Below are 19665 nucleotides of genomic sequence, written 5' to 3'. Positions count from 1 at the left end.
CATGTTTTATTTATTTTGCCACTGAATGTAACAAAAGGAGTGCAGTGTGCATTTGTAGCTGTATTTTGAAATGAATTAAAATGTAAACTGTAGGCCTTTTTCAGTCCTTCCTTTATTTGTGTAAAAGTCAAATAAAAACGACCCCACTTCAATAAAACTAAAACATATAGTTGCAGCTTTAAAAAAGAAATGTATAATTAGGAGCGTCTTTGACAAGCCCGTGTCGGTGTTTCCAACAGAATTTTGATTTTCTTAGTCACACTTATTCGCAAATGAACTTTCCTGGAGCAGAAATAATAAAATGCTCTTAGTGCTTGAACAAAAGTGAGTAAACCCCCCAGCGACGTGGCAGATTAGCAATAATTAGATCCAGTGGTAAAAGAGGAAAATGAAAAATCTTCAAAGGCAAATAAAGTGCAGGCGGTTGAGAGTGGGTCATACGTTTGACTGTATCTCGGCTGCTGCTGACGAGGCCACATCTCATTGCTGTTTATTGTACAACATTGTGCCTCCAGTGGGAGGCTGTCACAGCAGCTCCACCAGGAGCCCCCTCACATCAAAGGAATAGTCTGTGCAGAGGCAAGCATGCAGCGGAGTGGAAGAACAGTCTGTTCAATAAATAAACAGCTTAGCACTTCTCATAAGTGCATCTTCACAAACAATACAGCTGATTAAGACTAAAGATCTTCACCCAGCAGAGGGCAAATAGGGGAGGGACTTTGAAATGAAACACGGTGTAGAGTGCTGCGATGTTGTTCTCCGTGACTCCTGGCTGTGCCCCCGGAGCGCTGCTTTACTTTGAAAGAGGCCCCGCTCTCTCATCAAGAGGGTTGACATTTTATGCGCAATTTAGATGACCTTTAGGTCGGCCTTTGATTCAGCGACGTATAATCATAAGCTTTCTGGAGCCAGAGTTCCAACCTCCTCCAGTCTTCCTGTCAGTTTTACAGCACACACGCAGTCAGGTGAGAAAGAAGGGGAACTTTTTGGTTTTTCCTTTTTGCCACTGCAGTAGAATATTGAGCTCCACGGTGGTGTAATGGTTGGCGCTCTTGCCTCATAGTGAGAAGGCACTAGTTCAAACCCTAGCTGGCAGTGGTCCCCAATCCCCAGGCTGTGGACCAGTACTGGTCCATGGCAAAAAAAACAAAAAGACTACAGTTTTTCCATTTTATTAAAAATTGATTCTGAAGGAAGTTTTATTTTGGAAATCTACTGGATTCACCCTACCACATATCGAGACATTCTTGATGAATGTCGAGTCGCTCGGTGGAAAATACTGCCGCAACTTTCCAAAAGCGGCTGCGCCAACCACTAAGCTAACAAAGTGGACAAAAAACAAACGTATTTAGAAAGTTTATTTTTGCAGAAAAGATCCAGTGAGGAAACAGAAGAAAAGCCTGTGACTTCAAAATAAATCTGCATTTAACAGATAAAAAACCAGGAGTCTTGGATTTAATGCAACAGATCGTAATAATAATGGAGAATAATAAGCAACTGCCTGTCTTTTTTTTCTACTGTTTTCAGCGCATGCCCACCACCCACAGTTGAAAGAGGCTCGGTGCGAAATGTCGAAGCGGTGCAAATCTTACTAATTGAGCTCAGAACTGAGACGGTTCGGTTGATTGCTAGCGTTCTTGCAATGGGAGATACGGATTACTGTCATGTCAGGAGAATGGCCTTGGTTTAGTCTTTATTTGACAAACAAACACAGACATAAATCTCGTCGCTTTCTCTGGGTTCACCAGATAAACCAAATCCATTAAAATATAGTTTACAAATACAGCTAATGTTTTTTTTGTTTGTTTTTTTACAGAAGATGAAGATAAACTTTACCCTCAAAAGTTAAGCAAATCTGGAAGCCAAAATAAGAAAATTGTATGTTCGCTTCAGCCTCATACAGGCAGCTCTGTGAAAATATATTGTCTGACATGAATGTGCTGGTTGGGTACTTTCTGTGTTTGCATGTTATCCGCCTGCATCCATGGTTTTCCTCAGGGGACTGCTGTTTCCTGCTACATTCCAAAAACATTCTTCATGGCTTCACTGGTGATTCTGTATTCTCCCTCAGGTGTGAATGTGTGTCATTGTGTGGCCTTGCGACAGAATGGCGACCTGTCCCGGGTGTACCTCGCCTCTACCCAGTTGGGCTGGGATAGGCTCCAGCAACCCTGCGAGTCAGGAAAGGATTTAGTTGGTTCAGAAGATAGATGGATAGAGAAGGGTAGAGAAGTTGAATTAAGAGGAAAAAACACAATGTGGGTCAATAATAACCTCAAACAATATGTACAATGTGCTACTGAATTATTTATATCTATCCATCTTCATGGTCTCTGTGTATTTTTTAAGATTTCTTTTAGGCTTTTGCATCATGCAAACTAAGCAGATTGCTTTTACACATCATGGTTTCCATTCATTATGGTCTCTTTGCATCTCTTCCAAGGTTCTACCACATTTTATTCAAATGAAGGTCAAGGACCAACACGACCAATTCCCCTCATTCTCTTTGGTTTGTCCATTTCAATGCATCTCCATTGGAATGTGAGGCAAAGACTGTAGAATGTGAGGTTTTGAGTCATGGCCATACAAAACTGTTCAACTAGTTTTGTGTTTAAATAAACCTGGAAGCTCAAAGCTGTTTCATGCTGATGAAACAGGTGCTTTTGTAAAAGCTCTCTAAAGTGGATGCATTATTTAAGTGCATTTGATTAGCCTGCGCTTTGTTCAGCATTTTCCTTTAGTTCCGGAAGCAATAATTTTCACACCTCCTAATGATGAGATGTCAGTTTTATCATCTGTCTAAAAGGAAATTAGGAAGTAAAAAAGAAAAGTTTGGTCAGTTTGAATGTCTGACTGAAGCTAAAGCTTTTCTTTGAGGTAAAGCAAGACGTGATGCTTTCAATGTCCACGGCTGAAGAGAACTGAAAATAAATCCTGTGTCCTCTGCGATGTGACAGAGAGAAATCAGGAACAAGTTATCCAAGGCTTTTGTGGTGGGAAAAACAGATTTGTCAGGAAAGCTAATGCTAATTGACACTCTCTGTCACGCCTCCATTTTCCAGGGGACGCAGTCACCGCTGACAGATGACGGCAGAACAGGGAGGTTGGGTGTAGCAGGGGTGCATGGGGTGTACCTTACACTCTCGGAAAGAAAAATGAGGGCTCATGCGGCGCTGACAGTCCAATCCCTCAGTCCGGCCCATTAGCCACAACAGAATTTTTGCACAGATAGTGTGTCGAAGGTACCACCCATAAACAAACTGGTGCCCACTGTGGGCCACGAGGTCGCCCAGCATGATAGGGGTTATTAAGTGCCGCTTCTGTTCGCGCATCAATCATGGCCGTACAACCCCAGTTTAAATGGATTATTCCTTCCAAGGAGGAGACATCTCTCAATGTCTCCCAGGATCTGAGCCAAGAGTCCAACTGCATCAACTTAGAGAGGTCATTTTCTCTTTTAGGATCACTTTCTTTTCTGTCCTTCTGCTAATACATTCTCTTCTCTTTTTTTAGTCTACTTTCTCTTTCGGTCTTTGCTGTTGCACAAGCAAACACAAAGCAAAGTCAAATGAGCAAAACAAGACTTTAAGCTGCCGTGCAGACAGTTTAAGCTGACTGAAGATGTCACCCCAATAACCTTGCAACAAGACCTACAGCTGAGGACTGAGATTAATCTTTGCATAGATCAGGACGCTCACTGGAAAGATGTGAAAGCAAGGGGGGGGGGATACAACGTCTTCCTCTGCCTGATGGATGCCCTTAAACTCGTACATTTATAACCTGATGGAAGTAATCAGAGGCGCTCAGCGCGGGAAGGCAGCTCCTCTTCTTCGAACAAACATCTCCCTGTTTACCGCGAACCTCCCACCTTTGGCACATCTGTCTCTGTGACGGATCGGCGGATTGTTGACAAAGGAGTTTCAGCTCTGGCTGGTGGTTGTGGGAGATATGTGGATGTAATCCACCCAAGCTCCACTGGTATGACCACACTCCCACACAGCTGTACTGTTTAGATCAAAGGTTTCAAGCTGCAAAGAGCTTCTTTTTTTTTTTTCTTCCTCCAGCCAGGACCGTGTTCTGGCTCTCCTCACCCCTGTCTAGGATTAGAAGAACTGGAGACATTTATGGCATCTTATCTCTTTACAGTACGGTGGCTTGGTGCTAACTAAACAGAGATGGTCTGGGAAAGTCGGGATTTACTACATGAAGATTAGTCAAGCTGCGTTTGGAATTTCTTGTAGTAACACGCTGTGCTGTTGGGTGTTCCTTAAAGAAACAGGAACTTTCTAGACATTTGAGTTTTGATACATTAATATACCGGTACATGATTTGATTTGGATTAAATCGAATTGATTTGATTTATTCACGCATGAACTGAAACGTTCCCATGTACAACAAATCTAACGGAGAAAGTAAGAGATGCAATGGTGTGTGACATAAGACCTTCTGGGTTTGTTTACATGGTCACACCCCTGCAATCTTCTATGAAATAGAATTTAAATTATAAGATAGAAAGAAGAAATCTGAAACAGAAAGGTCAACAAACTAAGTATCATAAAGGCTGGCGTTATGATTTACTTTTCACAGAAACAGCTCACAAAACATGAAAAAGAAGTAATACAAGCCTCTTGTAGGTAAGCACAATAACACATGCTTTAACATTATAAGTGTAACGGAAGTAAAAGATAGCTAACAGATTTGAAAACATGTCAGCTAAAAGCTCTTCTAAATAAAAACATCTATATATAAAAACTTATATAAATACACTAATCGATACACATGATTATACATTGTTCAGATACACAGACTGATACAGAACACATACTCAGTTCTTTACAACCTTTGAGGCCACAGATCGCTTTAATGTCGGACAATATTTTCACAGACCAGTCTTTGTGGGGCTGAAGTTGGGGGTCTTAATTTTTATGTTTTTAGCCTTAGTGATTAAAGAAAAAGTTTCCATCTTTCCTCTACTTGTTTACAAACGATTTTTACAAAAATAAGGAAATTGCAAAAAAAAAATGCATAAAACATTTTCAGTTATACTCTGCTCTCAGTCTTCCCATCTCTCTCTGTGTGCCTCTCCTCTCCTCTCCTCTTCCTCCTCCCATCTTTCCTGTTTCCTGTCTTTCTGTGGGCTGCAAAGTCGGTCATGGTCACATCCCTGCTGTCGTGTTCCAGTGTCGGTCCAGAAGCGGCTCCAGGCCATTTGACACCCGTACTTTGGCGGGTATAGTCTTGGGGCACCACTCTGTCCTCCACCCTGGGTCACCTCACCTCTCCTCTGGGCCTTGATGGGATCACAACCTTGCTCCCCCACTCGTTTTCCAGATGAACACTTTGTTCCGCTGCCCTCAAGTAAAGCAGCCCTCAGCTGTGCTGCTTTCATGTAATGATTTCTCCTGCTGCCCAAACCGCTGCCAACCCATTTAAATAGTATTTATTAAGTCCCCTCTGCCCGTCTGTTGTGATTTTAGCCCAAGTCTTTGTGAAGAAGGTGAAAAAAAAATGTTTGGCAGATTTTTACAATGAAGGTAAAAAGTTCAAAGTATTGCACAAAGGGAAATTTTATTGATGCAGTAGTCTGTCCTTCAATAAAAAAACCTTAACTCTCTGCAGAGTAATTATAGATTTAAATTGCTTTAGGTAGGACTCGTTTTTTCAGTCAGACTTTTGACTGAAGATCCTGCAGCCCCTCCCAGAAAAACCTTCTGCTCTCAACACTTCTAAATCCTGTCTTTGCATAAAGACATTTAAAAAATGAACAACATTCAGTATAAAATAAGTTTAAATAATGGTTTTCATTTGTAAACATGAAAACATGTGATTGACGCTCTAACTTGGCCGTCTACAACATTTTTTTAATAAAGCTAGGTCACTTACCGTGTTATACAAGAAAACGAGAGCAAAAAAGAAAAGTCACAATTCTAAAGTCTTAAAATAACTGCAGGATGTATTCTCACCACAAAACAAGCCAACTCAGGAAAAGCAGAACCTGTGTGATCTGCAGTCTGCACTTGCTGCTTTCACATTTATTTCCAAATAAAAAACGAGACTCCGTGATCACTGGCACCTCCTGATCTTGTTGCTTCTTATTTGCCAGCATTTTTAGATGTTGTTAGTCCTCAACAAAGGGAAACATCTTTGTTGAACTCTGAAACCAAAGCTGATGCAAGATCACATTAGAGTTTTTTATTTAACAAATGTCTCTGCTGGTTCTTCAGACTAAAAGATACTTTTTTGTAGGGGTATTCATTTTTTAAATGAGTCAAATGGTGGAAAGAGATCAGCATTCTTTTACTTAGAACTGAAATAATGTTCCTGTCCGTCAACAGAACAGGGAATTCTGCACACTAACATAAAGCCGTAGTCCCATCTGCTGTTACGGGTGGATACGGGCTGCCTGCAGGGGAAAAATGAGTAAATCTGTACAGAGGTACCAGCATCAGGGTCCTAGACCACGTGGTGAGCCCGCCGAGTGAAAATGTTCATGCACATTTTGCTCTACGGGCATGCTGCTAGTGACAAGTCATAGCAAACATAGAAACTTTATCTATACAGCACTTTATGGTACCTATAGGGAACCAACGTGCTTCACAGTAAAAGACAAAAGAAAGTTTAAAATTACACAAATTAAAAAGGAATACTAAAAACAAACTGCATAAAACTACAAACACCAATTAGCAACAAATATGGATGCAATAAACCAAATAAAAGAAAATAAAAATGCCACAGACTAAAAGCCATTTTATAAAGGTAGGTTTTAGTTGACATTTAAAACTGATGAGGTCTGATATCATTTACAATTCTGCACGAATGTTACTCCATAACTGAGGGCCGGCAATTGAAAATTGTTTGCCAAGGTTTCTTCTACATCATGTAAGGGTAAGGAAGGGTGAAGTAGACACAGACATGTCGTACGTAACCTGTGAACCACACAAGGAGCCCAATAGTGCTGTTCAGGCGCTCCTTTCGTGCAGCGTGACTGTTAGAAATGAGGAAATTAGAGACAGAGTGTAGTTGGTTTTGGCATCCTCTGGGCACTTGCTTTCATTTATGAATACTTCACGATGCACTTACCACACGCACATCAAAATGGTACGTTCCGTTTTCATGACATCTCTTGAGTTTGTTGTACGAGCCTCAAGGGAACTGCAGCTTGGACCCGGACAACCCATAAACACACACCACCCATACAGGTCAACACCCCCAGCCCCACCCTCCACCCCCAATCAAGTGCATGTTAGTGAGGTTTGAGTAAGTGTGAGTTTAGGTTTTTTAAATGAAACTAACTTGCTTTACGTGTTAAATTTGAAGTCTTTTCATTTATTTTCAAATGAAGTAGTGAAGAACCCCAGAGTTTCATTTACTGTCTTCATATCAATGTCAGCTGACTCCACCAATCCCCAACCTAAAGACAGTACAGTGGGGCTTGAACCTTCACATCAACTTTGCTCATCGTTTCATGTCAGAATGACATAACTGCCTTGCTGACGTGACTCCTGCCGTCGTTTCTCTGAGCGTCTGCGCTCCTGAAGCCGGTTTTCTACCATGTGGTGAAATATGGAAGCCTTCAGCAGCAATAACACTGCACCACCTGAGCCCTCATCTGCAGCGCCGGCCGCGCTACATACATCCCATCAGTGCACCTCACCAAGACAAATCTCTCTGAGCCAGCCAGATTCCCCGCATTGGGGAGTGTTGAGGCAACTAGATACCCTGGAGGGCCCGCCATCACGGTGTCTGATGTTAGGTCCTCACCACCTGACAGATGGGCTTCTCCCAATGTCCCAAATGAGAAAAGACTCTGGTGATCGTGGTAAGGAGAGCGTATTAAAGTATCGCTGATTTTCTTCATCCGCTGTGTACTTGAGCAGATAAAATACTTGGCTCACTCAAGTCTTTCTAGTCGTAACTCAAAAAGTGGATGGTGCCAGCAGTGGTTTCCACGGCGATGTCTGCTGGGGCCAGAAAACATGCAGCATTTGGAGTCATTTTCTGGATCTCTTACTATTGGCTAAGCTGAAAGGGAGGGGGGATACAAAGAGACCAGAAGAGAGGAAGTTTAAAGCAGTGTACACTTTGAAAGAGAAGAAAAAGCTGCCGACACACTCGCACAGCTGCTTTACACTTTGTTCTGCTAATTTTGAGAACGACTTTTCTAATCGGCCAGCTGCAGCTCACAAAGCTGCACTGCAAAAAATGTCCTCAAAACAAGTTAAACACAATACAAGATGTATTTTTTTGAAAAGATTTCTGAAAATAAGTAGTGATGTCCAACTTTTTAAAGGCAAAATCTAATCTTGAAATCAGCCAAAAACATTTAGGTGGATTGCTCTGATAACTGGAAATCTTGTGTCCTGAAAAGAATGTGTATTGTTAAAATAAGTTTTACACCTTTAAAGTAGACACATTTACAAACACAAATAGATGCTTATTTCCCCAAACAACATCTTATTTAAAGTACAACAAAAGTCTGCCTTTCTTTATTTCTTGACCAAATAAAAGACTAAAATCACACTTTAAGATAAAGTTATCAAACTTATTTGTAAAAAATAAAAAAAACTGTTTCATAAAAGATTTACTTGAAGTCCCAATCTGATCGTCTTTTGAGTTTTTCTAAAAGCCTTCCTGCTGGTCTTTTAATAATGGTGATGCCATTTTTAGCCAAAATCAAAAGATCTCGTGTAGTTTTATAGGACATAGTTTCTGCAGAGCGGCTGTAGTTCATTAGAAATTCACCTCTGCCTTGTGAGCCGGACTGTTGGTTTGGAGTAAGCCAATTCCTCGTTTCCCATCATCCTTTGGTTTACACTCTCTCCCCCTGGCTTACAGCCCCTCACATCCCCAACCTAACATGAGCGGTGCAACAAAAATGGTGAGCGGTATCAGAGCCATCCAGCCGTATCCAGATTCCAGAAAATACTACTCCACCAAAAATCCTATTTTCATTGAACTGGGTTTTTAAAATAAGATGTTTTTAAGATCAAATGACTCAAGATATTACAGGTTTATTGCCCTAAAACAAGTTAAGGAAATTAGTTTTGTCTGATATTGAGTGTAATAACATATTTAAACTAGAAACTATATAATGCTACTACCGGTATTTTGTGTTTTTACAGTGTACTCATTAGTTTTCTATGCAAGTCTCTTCGGTTTCTTTTCTCCTGCTGTTTTTCTACTCTCCTCTCACATTTTGATTTCCTTCTCAGTCATTCATTCACCATTATTTTCCCCTTTAGTTTGCTATGAATATTATGTGTTGTTTTCCAATCAATACTCACTTCGCATGCTGTTTTTTTGTTGTTTTATTGTGAATGTCATTGCCCCTGTGTTCATAATTACCAAAACACCAAAAATCCTCCCGTCTTTGAGATAACCTGATCGTTTTTTTTTTTTTTTTTTGTGCTTACTTCCATGACACCTCCTCACCGCTTCCCTTCCTAAACACCTGACTCCATCCTCGTGGAACCATTTTCCTCAGCTTTGACATATTCTGCGCATCTGCTTGGCTATGTGACTTGATGTGTGAGTTGAAGTGTGGGCACACCTTCACAGGTGTAGGAACAGTTCTTGGAAAGGGGAGCATCAGCAGAAAAAGTGATATCACAGAAGAGGTTAAGTGTGCTTGGGAGACAAAACGAGTGGAGCACGCCGCAGATTTGGCATTCTGGATGAGGTTCTGAGCACACAGCTCTCGGGGTAGGAGCTGTGAACAGGCTCACACTGTGCGCCTAACATAGCCATAGGAGCAGGCCGCTTGTCACTGCTGGCTGCTATGCAGCTCACATCTTTCTTCACCCCGAGCCTGAACAGGAGCTCAGCTCGGGCTTGGCAGCGCCTCAGCCCCTCTCCTCTCATCAGTGTAACTTGGCCACTCCTGTCAAGCTGGGAGAGAGGAGGAGAAGAAAAACAGAGAAAGAGACATCAGCTGTAGCCAGATAGGTGGAAGTAGGGAGCATAACCCTATGTACACTATATACCACCTGTCACAGCAGTTGATTTGGAGCCTTTAGAGAGAAGTTGGTAAGTGGCTTTGACAGCAGCTGTTCTCCGTCAGAAACGAAAGAAATCAGAAGAGAAAAGGTTAGATCTCTCTGACTTTTCAGTTTTCTAGAAATTCAAGGTAAAGGACAGGCTGCTGTGGAATTTGTAAGTTGTTTCTTCGGGCAAACAGCTGCGACAACGACCCGAGGAATTAAAAAAAAAAAGTCAGGATGTGACCAATGTTATAACCAGCAGGTTAAAACTGCGGCGTGGCCCTTTTATTTGTTGATGTTGGTTGAAATTGAGGTCTTGACCCCCTGTAGTCGGAGGAACACACCGTCTATATCCCATGGTCCCACATGAAGGTCAGGGGTTCCTAAATGGAGACATTTGTAGTTTTAAATCCCATACTGGGTCACTGGGACTTAAGAAAGCGGCCATGTCTGTTGGCTGGCTTTTGGTCTCAACCAAGCACAGGTCATCTCATGGCAGAGTTAAAGAGCAGCTTCTAGCTACCTTCACAACTCCAGCAGAAGCTTTAGAGGAAAAAAAAAAAGAGTCCGTTGTTACGACAGACACAAAAACTGAAAGACGATTGTTTAGAAATAAAAAAAAAAGCCTGTGGCAGATTGTCAGCTCTTCTGTTAATGACATATTTATTTTCAGCTGCAGCAAAGCTACCCCAAAGGATTTAGAAAGTCAATATCTCACTGAAAGAGTTTGCTCTTTAGAAGTTATCTTTAGTGGCAGCACATAATCTTGAAATCGATAGCGTTCCGTGTTTTTCTTCTTTTTCCTCGTCCTCTTTCTTCTGTGACCTAATTACAAAATAATCAAATAATTCTTTTTCCATCCATAGATTGTGTTAACACACCACACGCTTTTCTCTGTTGCTACAAGTGTTGTGATGAATGTGGTGCTTAGCAGCATTGTGTCTTAAATGCACCGTCTTTACTACATGTTCATTTGTCCAGGCTGATGAAAGAAAATAGCAAGACTGATCACACGTCGAGGTGTAATTTTCCCCATAAAGACAAAACATTAATCAGTTCTGCTTGAGGTGGTAATGAGTGAGAGTGTGATTGCAGATGTGTCTATGTAGGTTGAGTCTTCACTATTGAAGACCTTGTTACGTGTATGTTTTCACATCACTGTGCATCTGGAAACTTGTGTCTATGGTTGATCAGACAGCCGGTCTCATCTCCCTGAACGAGCCGGATGTGCTGCTTTCCCATTGATTTAGTAGAAATGCTTTTACCTGTGGAGATATCCTCCTGTCTGTCTGGTTTTTTGTCTCCCTCTGGCATCTGCATGTTAGATACAACTAGTATTGACTTTGTTTTTTCCCTCCTCAGGCTTCCCCAACGATCCTGCAGCTGACATCGCTCTGAAGACGGTGAAGGAATGGATTCAACAAAATCCCGACAAGGTAAGAGACATTAGCATAATACGTCCGAAGAAGGAAGGAAGCGCAGCCTTCAGTCTGCAGCTACGTGTCCATTCTTCATGTCCCTGTCAGCTTTGTGCTTTCTTTGATGGGCTGATGGCAGGAGCGAGCGCACCAACACCGCACTATTCTACCCTGAATGTCACATGTGTCTGAAGTGGGTAGACATTGGATAAACCTGCCTGTCTTCAAAAAATCTGTTTCATAACTGCTTATAATTTTTTTATAAGGAAGATTTGACTTCTCTTAAAGTCTCACTCTGATCACTGGTCTTTTGTGATATTTTTTTTTAGCCAAAATTGAAACTGTCCTCTTTTTCAAGGACATTCAGAGCAGCAGGAGTTTAATAAAAAGTCACCTGTGAGTTGTGGGCGGGACTGTTGGCAACCCAGCCCCCCTTCCCCTCAATGTTGCTGAGAAGTCTCTGTTTACACACTCTCCTGCTAGCTTACGGCCCCTCACACTCCCAACCTAACGTTACTGGTGCAACAAAAACGGCGAGCACTATTGGCGTCATCCAGCCGAACACTTTGGAGCCAGATCCCAGCTCAGACGAGGAGAACAAAGAGGTCCATGGATCTATTTGTCTGACAGTGGATGATCAGAATGGAGCAGAGCGGGGAGCTTTTGGCCCACCCAGTAAATTTTGACACAGATTAGATCCTTTTCTAATGACAGTTTTTCGTCTGCTACTAATAAACAACGATTTGAATAAAGAACAAAAACATACTCAGAAATGCCATTTCAAAGGTCTATTTCTTCATAAATGAACACCATATTCATCTGAGTGTGTCTTTAATGGTCTGTTGGTTGAATTATTAATTTGTTTAAAACTAAAACTATCATCAGATAAAGTCAACCTTTTACTCGTTTGCTCTGGATGATCCGTGTTTGACGGATTAGTTTCCCTGTGAATCCTAAAGTCTGTCATTATTAAAGTCTTGCTCATCTGCATCTTCATCTTTTATGGTCAGAAAATAATCTTTCTAGTTTTGATTAGTAAAAAGTCTATTAACAAGGTAAACATTTGACACCAAGCTTGTGCCCTGCAAGAGTGTTTGCCAAAAGTTGGAGCTCCTTTTTACTTTCACGTTACCAAATAAAAAATGGGATTGTGTTTAACAGGTGTTCAAGTCTTTAGCACTATTTTAGTGTCAAACTCCACGAACAACAAACTACCTATTTCTATCGGTTGTCAAAGGATGCATTTTTAGGGCAACTCTGCAATGAGATTTATTGTCATTTCAGTTCAAAACAACAGATTTTATTTGTGACGATGTGTGACACTTTGCGTTTTGCCAGAGCGTTTATCAGTCTGTGAGGCGGCGACTGATGGTAACCTTCAGGGGTCATCTCCATTTACAGAGGGGGGGGCTGTTCAAACCTGTCACTGCGGATCGAGGTGTTTTATAAAGCTCACAGCTTGATGCGCTGCAACATCCCTCAGCCTGGTGTTATGGCTGTTGTGAACAGGCTAATACAGAGCCGCCAGATTACTTTGCAGTTGATGTGTTGTTTGCAGCTGTTGTTCCCGGCCTGATGATTCCAGCTACATGTACTTGTGGAACCCATCAGCTCTCTGGGGTGAAGCGGGTTACACGTTATTAACCGCCGACTGTAAATAACAACGGCGGCATGTGAAGCAGACTTCTGCAGTTGCCTTGTTCCACATCCCAGATTTCCAATGGTCCTTTGGAGACTTCTGATCCAGGGCCACATTTCGGACTCGCTTGACCGACCGATGTCTCTCTGCAGAAAAGTCGAAGGAATCATTTTGAAAGTCATGTAGTAAAAGCGTTGTTTCTAAAAGCTCCCCCTAACGTTGTTTGTTAAAGCTCCACAAGTGAGCGCGGGACGCCTAATACAATGTGAGTAAGCTTTTAACAAGATCAGCGGGAATAAAGTGGTCCATTATACCCAGAAGCACAGCTGCATGTTTTCTTACTCTGTAAAATCTTCCCATCCAACCAAACGACTGCGTGTGGCGAAGCAGAAGGTCTCTGCTTTTCCTGTCATTTCATTGTTGCGTTGGCAGCTCATCACTTAGTGCCTTAGTTAGCCACACATGCCCTGACGGGTGGGTACGGGCCCACCCCTGTACGGGGTCACACCAGACCTGCAGCTCCAGGGTCGACAGTCTTTCGAATAGCGTGACTCTTGAAGCGTTTACTCAAAGTGGCATAGCTGATCGGAAAAAAAGCGCTTTTCTATAGAGGACCTGACTGCAGACATCATCAGCCAGAACAGGAAGTTCACGACCACCCCCCCTTCCCATTTCGGTCAAGAAAATTCTTTTTTTTTTTTATTTTGGTCAAAAAAGTCTAATTCAACTGGTGACCCTAACAGTTCTGTTTTGTTCCATTCTGTTTTATGCTTTAAACCCTTAACACCAGCGATGGCTCTGTCAAACCTTCGGTAACGCTTTCTTTTACAGTACAGTACTTACAGTGTACTTAAGTGGTATTTACATGGTACTTATAGTGTAACTACTGGGTACTATCAGGGTACTTACATGGTACTTTTTATGGAATTTACTGGGTACTTACAGTGTGTTTACATGGTACTTTCTATGGTACTTTACTGGGTACTTACATGGTACTTTTTGTGTCTACTCTGTACTTACATTGTACTTACTGTGTATTTATATGGTACTATTTGGTTCATACCTATGTGGTACATACTGGGTATTTATAATATTCTTACTGGGTATTTACATGTTGTGCAAAGGTGTCTTTTATGGTACTTACCACATGTAAGAACAAGGTAAGTACAAATAAAGTACCTTGACCTTTAGGTCTGCACTCGCTGCACGTTTCATGGTATTTACCATGAATTTACCACAGAAACTACCCCTTAAGTACAGTGAAACTGTAACTGTAAAAGAAAGTCAGCCCTATTTCCACTCAACTACATGGTACTTTCATTACTAAATACCGGGTATGTTCACTTGAATAGTACTTGGTACTTACCCCTTAAGTACAATGAAACTGTACTGTAAAAGAAAGTCAGACCTATTTCCACTCTATTACATGGTACTTTCATTACTAAATACCGGGTATGTTCACTTGAATAGTACTTGGTACTTACCCCTTAAGTACAATGAAACTGTACTGTAAAAGAAAGTCAGACCTATTTCCACTCTATTACATGGTACTTTCAGTAGTAAATGCCACTTATTACCTTCCCGTACAGTGTACATGAACACACTTGGTCTTCTGACCTCACCACATGAGACAATGCTAACCTGTTGGTAAGGGTAAAGTAACTACATTGTAAAAAAAATATACTGGCCTGATTACTTCTTGTAACATGAGGCAAGTTTAAAGAGAAACAAGACAGCTGTGAAAACAACAATCTTTAATATGATACATGTCTGCAGCATACAAAGTGTCATCACAATGAAATAGGTTTTAAGTACAAAACAGTACAAAGGAGAATTCTAAAAAACACATTATTGGCCTGAGGGTCGTGCTTTTTGTCCAGTTTGGTAAAGGTGCAGGACTTCTTCAGGGTTTGTAACTGCAAGAAAATTCACAATATGAGCTCAAGTGAACATAAAAAGCATAACGACTTTGATGAAATACAAAATAAATTTTACTTATTTAATCATTTCTGTAATGAGTTTGATAAATCTCTATGAATTTTTTTATCGCTTTGACTGTAATGCTTGAAATTAATCAAGTACTATCCTCATTTAAAAACATGATAATAAATTATTCAAAACTTAACTTTTTTTAAATATTGTTCTAAAAATGAACTTTTTTAAATATATATTATATAATGTCAGGAAAATATGTAAAACAACAAGGCTAAATAATTAGTTTTAATACTAAAAACACCCCGAGTGTGTGTTTTTGTTAAGTATGGCAGGGGAAGTAAAGTTGCAAATTCCCAGCGCACTTGAATGCAGCACAACTACCCCCAAAGTGAACGTGCAGATTAATCCGGAGAACCTCGAGGCGCGCGCAACAGTTTGAATTTCTCTTCATCTGGCAGGTAAGCCAGTGGTTTTTTTTTTTTAAATATTGGATAAATTACATGTAAATATTTAAACTGATCAAACTTTATAAAGAAGCTAACCTCGTGATTTCAAGCCGCTATCTCTGTGTTTGAAACGTGACGTAAGAGCCTGTCTACCTTGCTGCAATAATTTCAGTTATTTCATGTATACATTTTCAAAGTTTGTAATGAAAATCTACAAACATTTTTGTTACTTACCAGGAGAGAGGCACCTGTAAAACAAGCACGTAGCCTAAGTAATAAAGTCTGTTGTTCTGTGCTCGTTTGACTGAGCGCACGTCTTTCTGGGAAAATCAAAGAAAGGCGATTATTTAAAATAATGATGACGTACTTCCGTCTTTTTACCGCTTTAGATCAGCTATGGTGAAGAAGACATCCCAGACGAATCCGTGAAGCCACAGGAGAGTAAGCTAAAGTAAGTTAAATCCTCCAAGTGGACATATTATTTACATTAATGAAGAGTTTAACTGCCGTTTCCCCATTTTCTTTTCTTTCGCCGTTTTTATTTTATTTTTATTTATTTATTTATTTTCAAATATGATAGAGACAACAATACCACCCAACAGTGAATGTAAATGTTTGAAAATTAAAACATATTTTTGTGAATAACTGTGTTGAATTTGAAATTGCCTATTTATTTATTTTTTCCTTTTCTTTTACACTGCAATGTTTTTCATGCTAATGCAAATTGTAGGTGCGAATAATATTTATAAAGAATAAATACACACAGCAATTGCCAATTAAAACATTGCTTTTGTCATTCTTTGTCTAAACAAATTTGATTTTTTTATGGCAGTTTGATTTTTTTTCTTTGATTTCTTTTTTGTTGTTCTTGTTTATGTAACTAAAATATAAAGTTGTGAATAATTTATTGTCATGTTCATAAATGAGGATAATTGATTAATTTCAAGCATTACAGTCAAAGCTATAAAGAATTCACAGAAATTTATCAAACTCATTACAGAAATGATTAAATAAGTACAATTTATTTTGTATTTTATCAAAGTCGTTCTGCTTTTTATGTTCACTTGAGCTCATATTGTGAATTTTCTTGCAGTTACAAACCCTGAAGAAGTCCTGCACCGTTACCAAACTCTGCTGAAAGAATTTTGATGGACAAAAAGCACGACCCTCAGGCCAATAATGTGTTTTTTGGAATGCTCCTTTGTACTGTTTTGTACTTAAAACCTATTTCATTGTGATGACACTTTGTATGCTGCAGACATGTATCATATTAAAGATTGTTGTTTTCACTGCTGTCTTGTTTCTCTTTAAACTTGCCTCATGTTACAAGAAGTAATCAGGCCAGAATATGTTTTTACAATGTAGTTACTTTACCCTTACCAACAGGTTAGCATTTTCTCATGTGGTGAGGTCAGAAGACCAAGTGTGTTCATGTACACTGTACGGGATGGTAATACGTGTACATACCCAGCATTTACTACTGAAAGTACCATGTAATAGAGTGGAAATAGGGCTGACTTTCTTTTACAGTTACAGTTTCAGTGTACTTAAGGGGTAAGTACCAAGTACTATTCAAGTGAACATACCCAGTATTTAGTAATGAAAGTACCATGTAGTTGAGTGGAAATAGGGCTGACTTTCTTTTACAGTTACAGTTTCACTGTACTTAAGGGGTAGTTTCTGTGGTAAATTCATGGTAAATACCATGAAACGTGCAGCGAGTGCAGACCTAAAGGTCAAGGTACTTTATTTGTACTTACCTTGTTCTTACATGTGGTAAGTACCATAAAAGACACCTTTGCACAACATGTAAATACCCAGTAAGAATATTATAAATACCCAGTATGTACCACATAGGTATGAACCAAATAGTACCATATAAATACACAGTAAGTACAATGTAAGTACAGAGTAGACACAAAAAGTACCATGTAAGTACCCAGTAAAGTACCATAGAAAGTACCATGTAAACACACTGTAAGTACCCAGTAAATTCCATAAAAAGTACCATGTAAGTACCCTGAAAGTACCCAGTAGTTACACTATAAGTACCATGTAAATACCACTTAAGTACACTGTAAGTACTTTACTGTAAAAGAAAGCGTTACCAAACCTTCTATGCTCCTCGACATGCCGTAACTTCTTACGCAATCAACGTCAATCAGCTGATCGGCAGAGAAAAGCGGCTTAGCGCCAGTAAAAGTTAAAGCGGCTTTTCACCGATATGCAACACATAATAACAACAGAATACTCTGATTCACATTCATCATGTTAAGGGGTTGAAAAATAATGTTGGTTGAAGGAGTGGAAACACTGAAGCTAAAGCTCCGGCCTGAAAGGGGTCAACAGTTTTACAAATCTGGACACGTTTGTTTTGTATCCTTGTTTGTTTGTTTTTTTGTCCCAGTTTAAGCTCAACTTGCCCACTAAACCATTTAGTCACATTAAAAAGTTTTGATAAAAGGTGCTACGGTTTTAAAGTCTTGTAGAAGATTCCACCTTCCGGCTAATGATGTCTGGGCGCCATCTTGCCTGCATCCAGGTGCCCCTCGCTTCAAATTGATCACGTGAAGGGTCAACGATTTACTGTACGCTAAAGAGAGTGTGTTAAGGCCGGGTCACACAGCCACATTTTGTGCTTTTGCCACGTATGAAATTTCAGTCTTTTGTGGTTCATGCATGACTTACATAACTCTTCAGTGTTTCTTGCGTCCGTTGATCATCAATGTCCGTCGAGGGTTTCAGGTTTTTATGTGAATTCACTTTAGAGCTTTTCAAAATTTTTGGTCGTTTAAGAATTATGCAGTTTTTGCGTATTTCACGTAGTTTATATGCAATTCTTACTTAAATCTTATGCTATTGTGTGTGATTTTTGGGAGATTTATACGCACGTTTGTGGCTTTTCACGGCTTTTCCACAAACAGACTTTTCATGCATGTTTCACCAATGTGTAAGATTTTTAATCGCGTATATGACCCAGGTTAAAATGACGTAACTGCTGCTCGACTTTCGGGCCAGATTTGGCTTTTATGTTGATTCACGTGTTCATTGCGTGGTTTATCCGTGATACATCTGTGAAAATGTCATGTACAGACCACAACTTCTCTGACCGTATATTCACGTATGACCTATTTTCATACATAGTGTGACGCTGCCTTTGATTAGTGTTAACGGGTTTCTAAAGGAAATATTTGGGTTAAAAGCAGACTTCAACTAAATCATTGTTTGTTCTTTCTTTTAGATATTGATGAAGCGCACACAGAAAATAGAAATAGACATAATAAGTAGGGGTTGTTATGAAGCGCTTAAACAGTGTTAGCTTTCTGTAGCTTTGGGTGTGTCAGAAAAAAACAGCCCTGACTTTGGATGATGTGTTCTGAAAGGCACCCTGAGTGAAGCATTTCATTGATTGACTCGTCCTTTTGTCGGTATGATTGATAGCTGACGCTCTATTTTGGGCCCTGTCGTGTCGCAACAAAAATGTGGTTATGAGCTTCTATTATTTACAACCCGAGCTCCAAGAATCCTGAAGAAAAGCCGTGTATGTCTGGTTTTGGGGGAAGTTGCTTTTAACGCTGCGGTTTGATTTATTTTTTGCTGCATTGCTTCAGAGTCAATCACTGCATGCGATGAGCCAAAAAGCCGTCAATTCTGTTGTAGTCACTCCGGTCACAGATTTCCCACAATTTAGCTGGGATACAGGAAGAATGAGAGGTCTGAAGCCCAGTTTGCCATGCATGGAACAATAGAACTAGATTGCACTGCTCACTCAACTCTGGCTTTGTGCCTTCAGATCCAAGGCGCCTGTGTTGTGGGCGTCCGCAGAGGCAAGTCATTTGAGGGCCGTGATAAGGGCCCTGCTTGGGGAAGATACCGTGCTCTTGTGGCTGAATTTCAGCACAATAGGCTGGCGGAGGAAGTACCGCATGGGGGTAAAAGAGTGCAGACTTCAGCTCTCCTCACTGCAAGCCTCTCCACAGACCGGGGAACATGATCCTATTGGCTGAACGTGGGGCTGTGTCTCCATGCAAGAATGTTATCAAATAGCAAAGCATTTTCATTTTCAAGCTGTTATTTGCTGTAATTGTCAGCTGATTGAAACACCAACAGGTAATCTTAGCAGTGGAGGATGAAAAGGGAAGACGAACACACTGCGCCATTGATTAGCTGAAAGTTAATCTCCAAAGCCGGTGTTGATGTGATGCACTCAGCAGCGCACAAAGAGCCCCATCGCTTCCATGAAATTC

The 19665-nt window shown here is 40.4% G+C and overlaps 1 protein-coding gene and 3 long non-coding RNA genes across 7 annotated transcripts in view; 2 read left to right on the top strand and 2 right to left on the bottom strand.

The window, feature by feature from the left end:
• Positions 1-19665, top strand: part of macrod2 (mono-ADP ribosylhydrolase 2) — a 427772-nt gene that overhangs the window by 299799 nt on the left and 108308 nt on the right. For all 4 annotated transcript variants that reach the window (XM_078931417.1, XM_023963152.2, XM_023963153.2 and 1 more), the window contains exon 8: positions 11343-11416. In XM_078931417.1, the coding sequence (XP_078787543.1) occupies positions 11343-11416 (74 nt within the window). The remainder of the gene's footprint in view (positions 1-11342; positions 11417-19665) is intronic.
• LOC110016547 (uncharacterized) lies at positions 13724-17664 on the bottom strand. The gene is made up of 2 exons (XR_002291877.2): positions 17532-17664; positions 13724-13844 (listed from the first exon to the last, which is right to left on the bottom strand). It is a non-coding gene; the product is annotated as an uncharacterized LOC110016547 (long non-coding RNA).
• Positions 14777-15753, bottom strand: LOC144984056 (uncharacterized). Its single transcript, XR_013647680.1, has 2 exons — positions 15653-15753; positions 14777-14953 (listed from the first exon to the last, which is right to left on the bottom strand). It is a non-coding gene; the product is annotated as an uncharacterized LOC144984056 (long non-coding RNA).
• Positions 15310-16707, top strand: LOC144984053 (uncharacterized). Its single transcript, XR_013647676.1, has 3 exons — positions 15310-15430; positions 15808-15869; positions 16512-16707. It is a non-coding gene; the product is annotated as an uncharacterized LOC144984053 (long non-coding RNA).

This window comes from Oryzias latipes, chromosome 15 (genome assembly GCF_053564925.1).
Source record: "Oryzias latipes strain Hd-rR chromosome 15, Olatipes_Hd-rR_3.1".
Lineage (NCBI taxonomy): Eukaryota > Metazoa > Chordata > Actinopteri > Beloniformes > Adrianichthyidae > Oryzias > Oryzias latipes.
The sequence above is the reverse complement of the archived record's forward strand: the minus strand, read 5'-3'. Positions and strand labels throughout refer to the sequence as shown.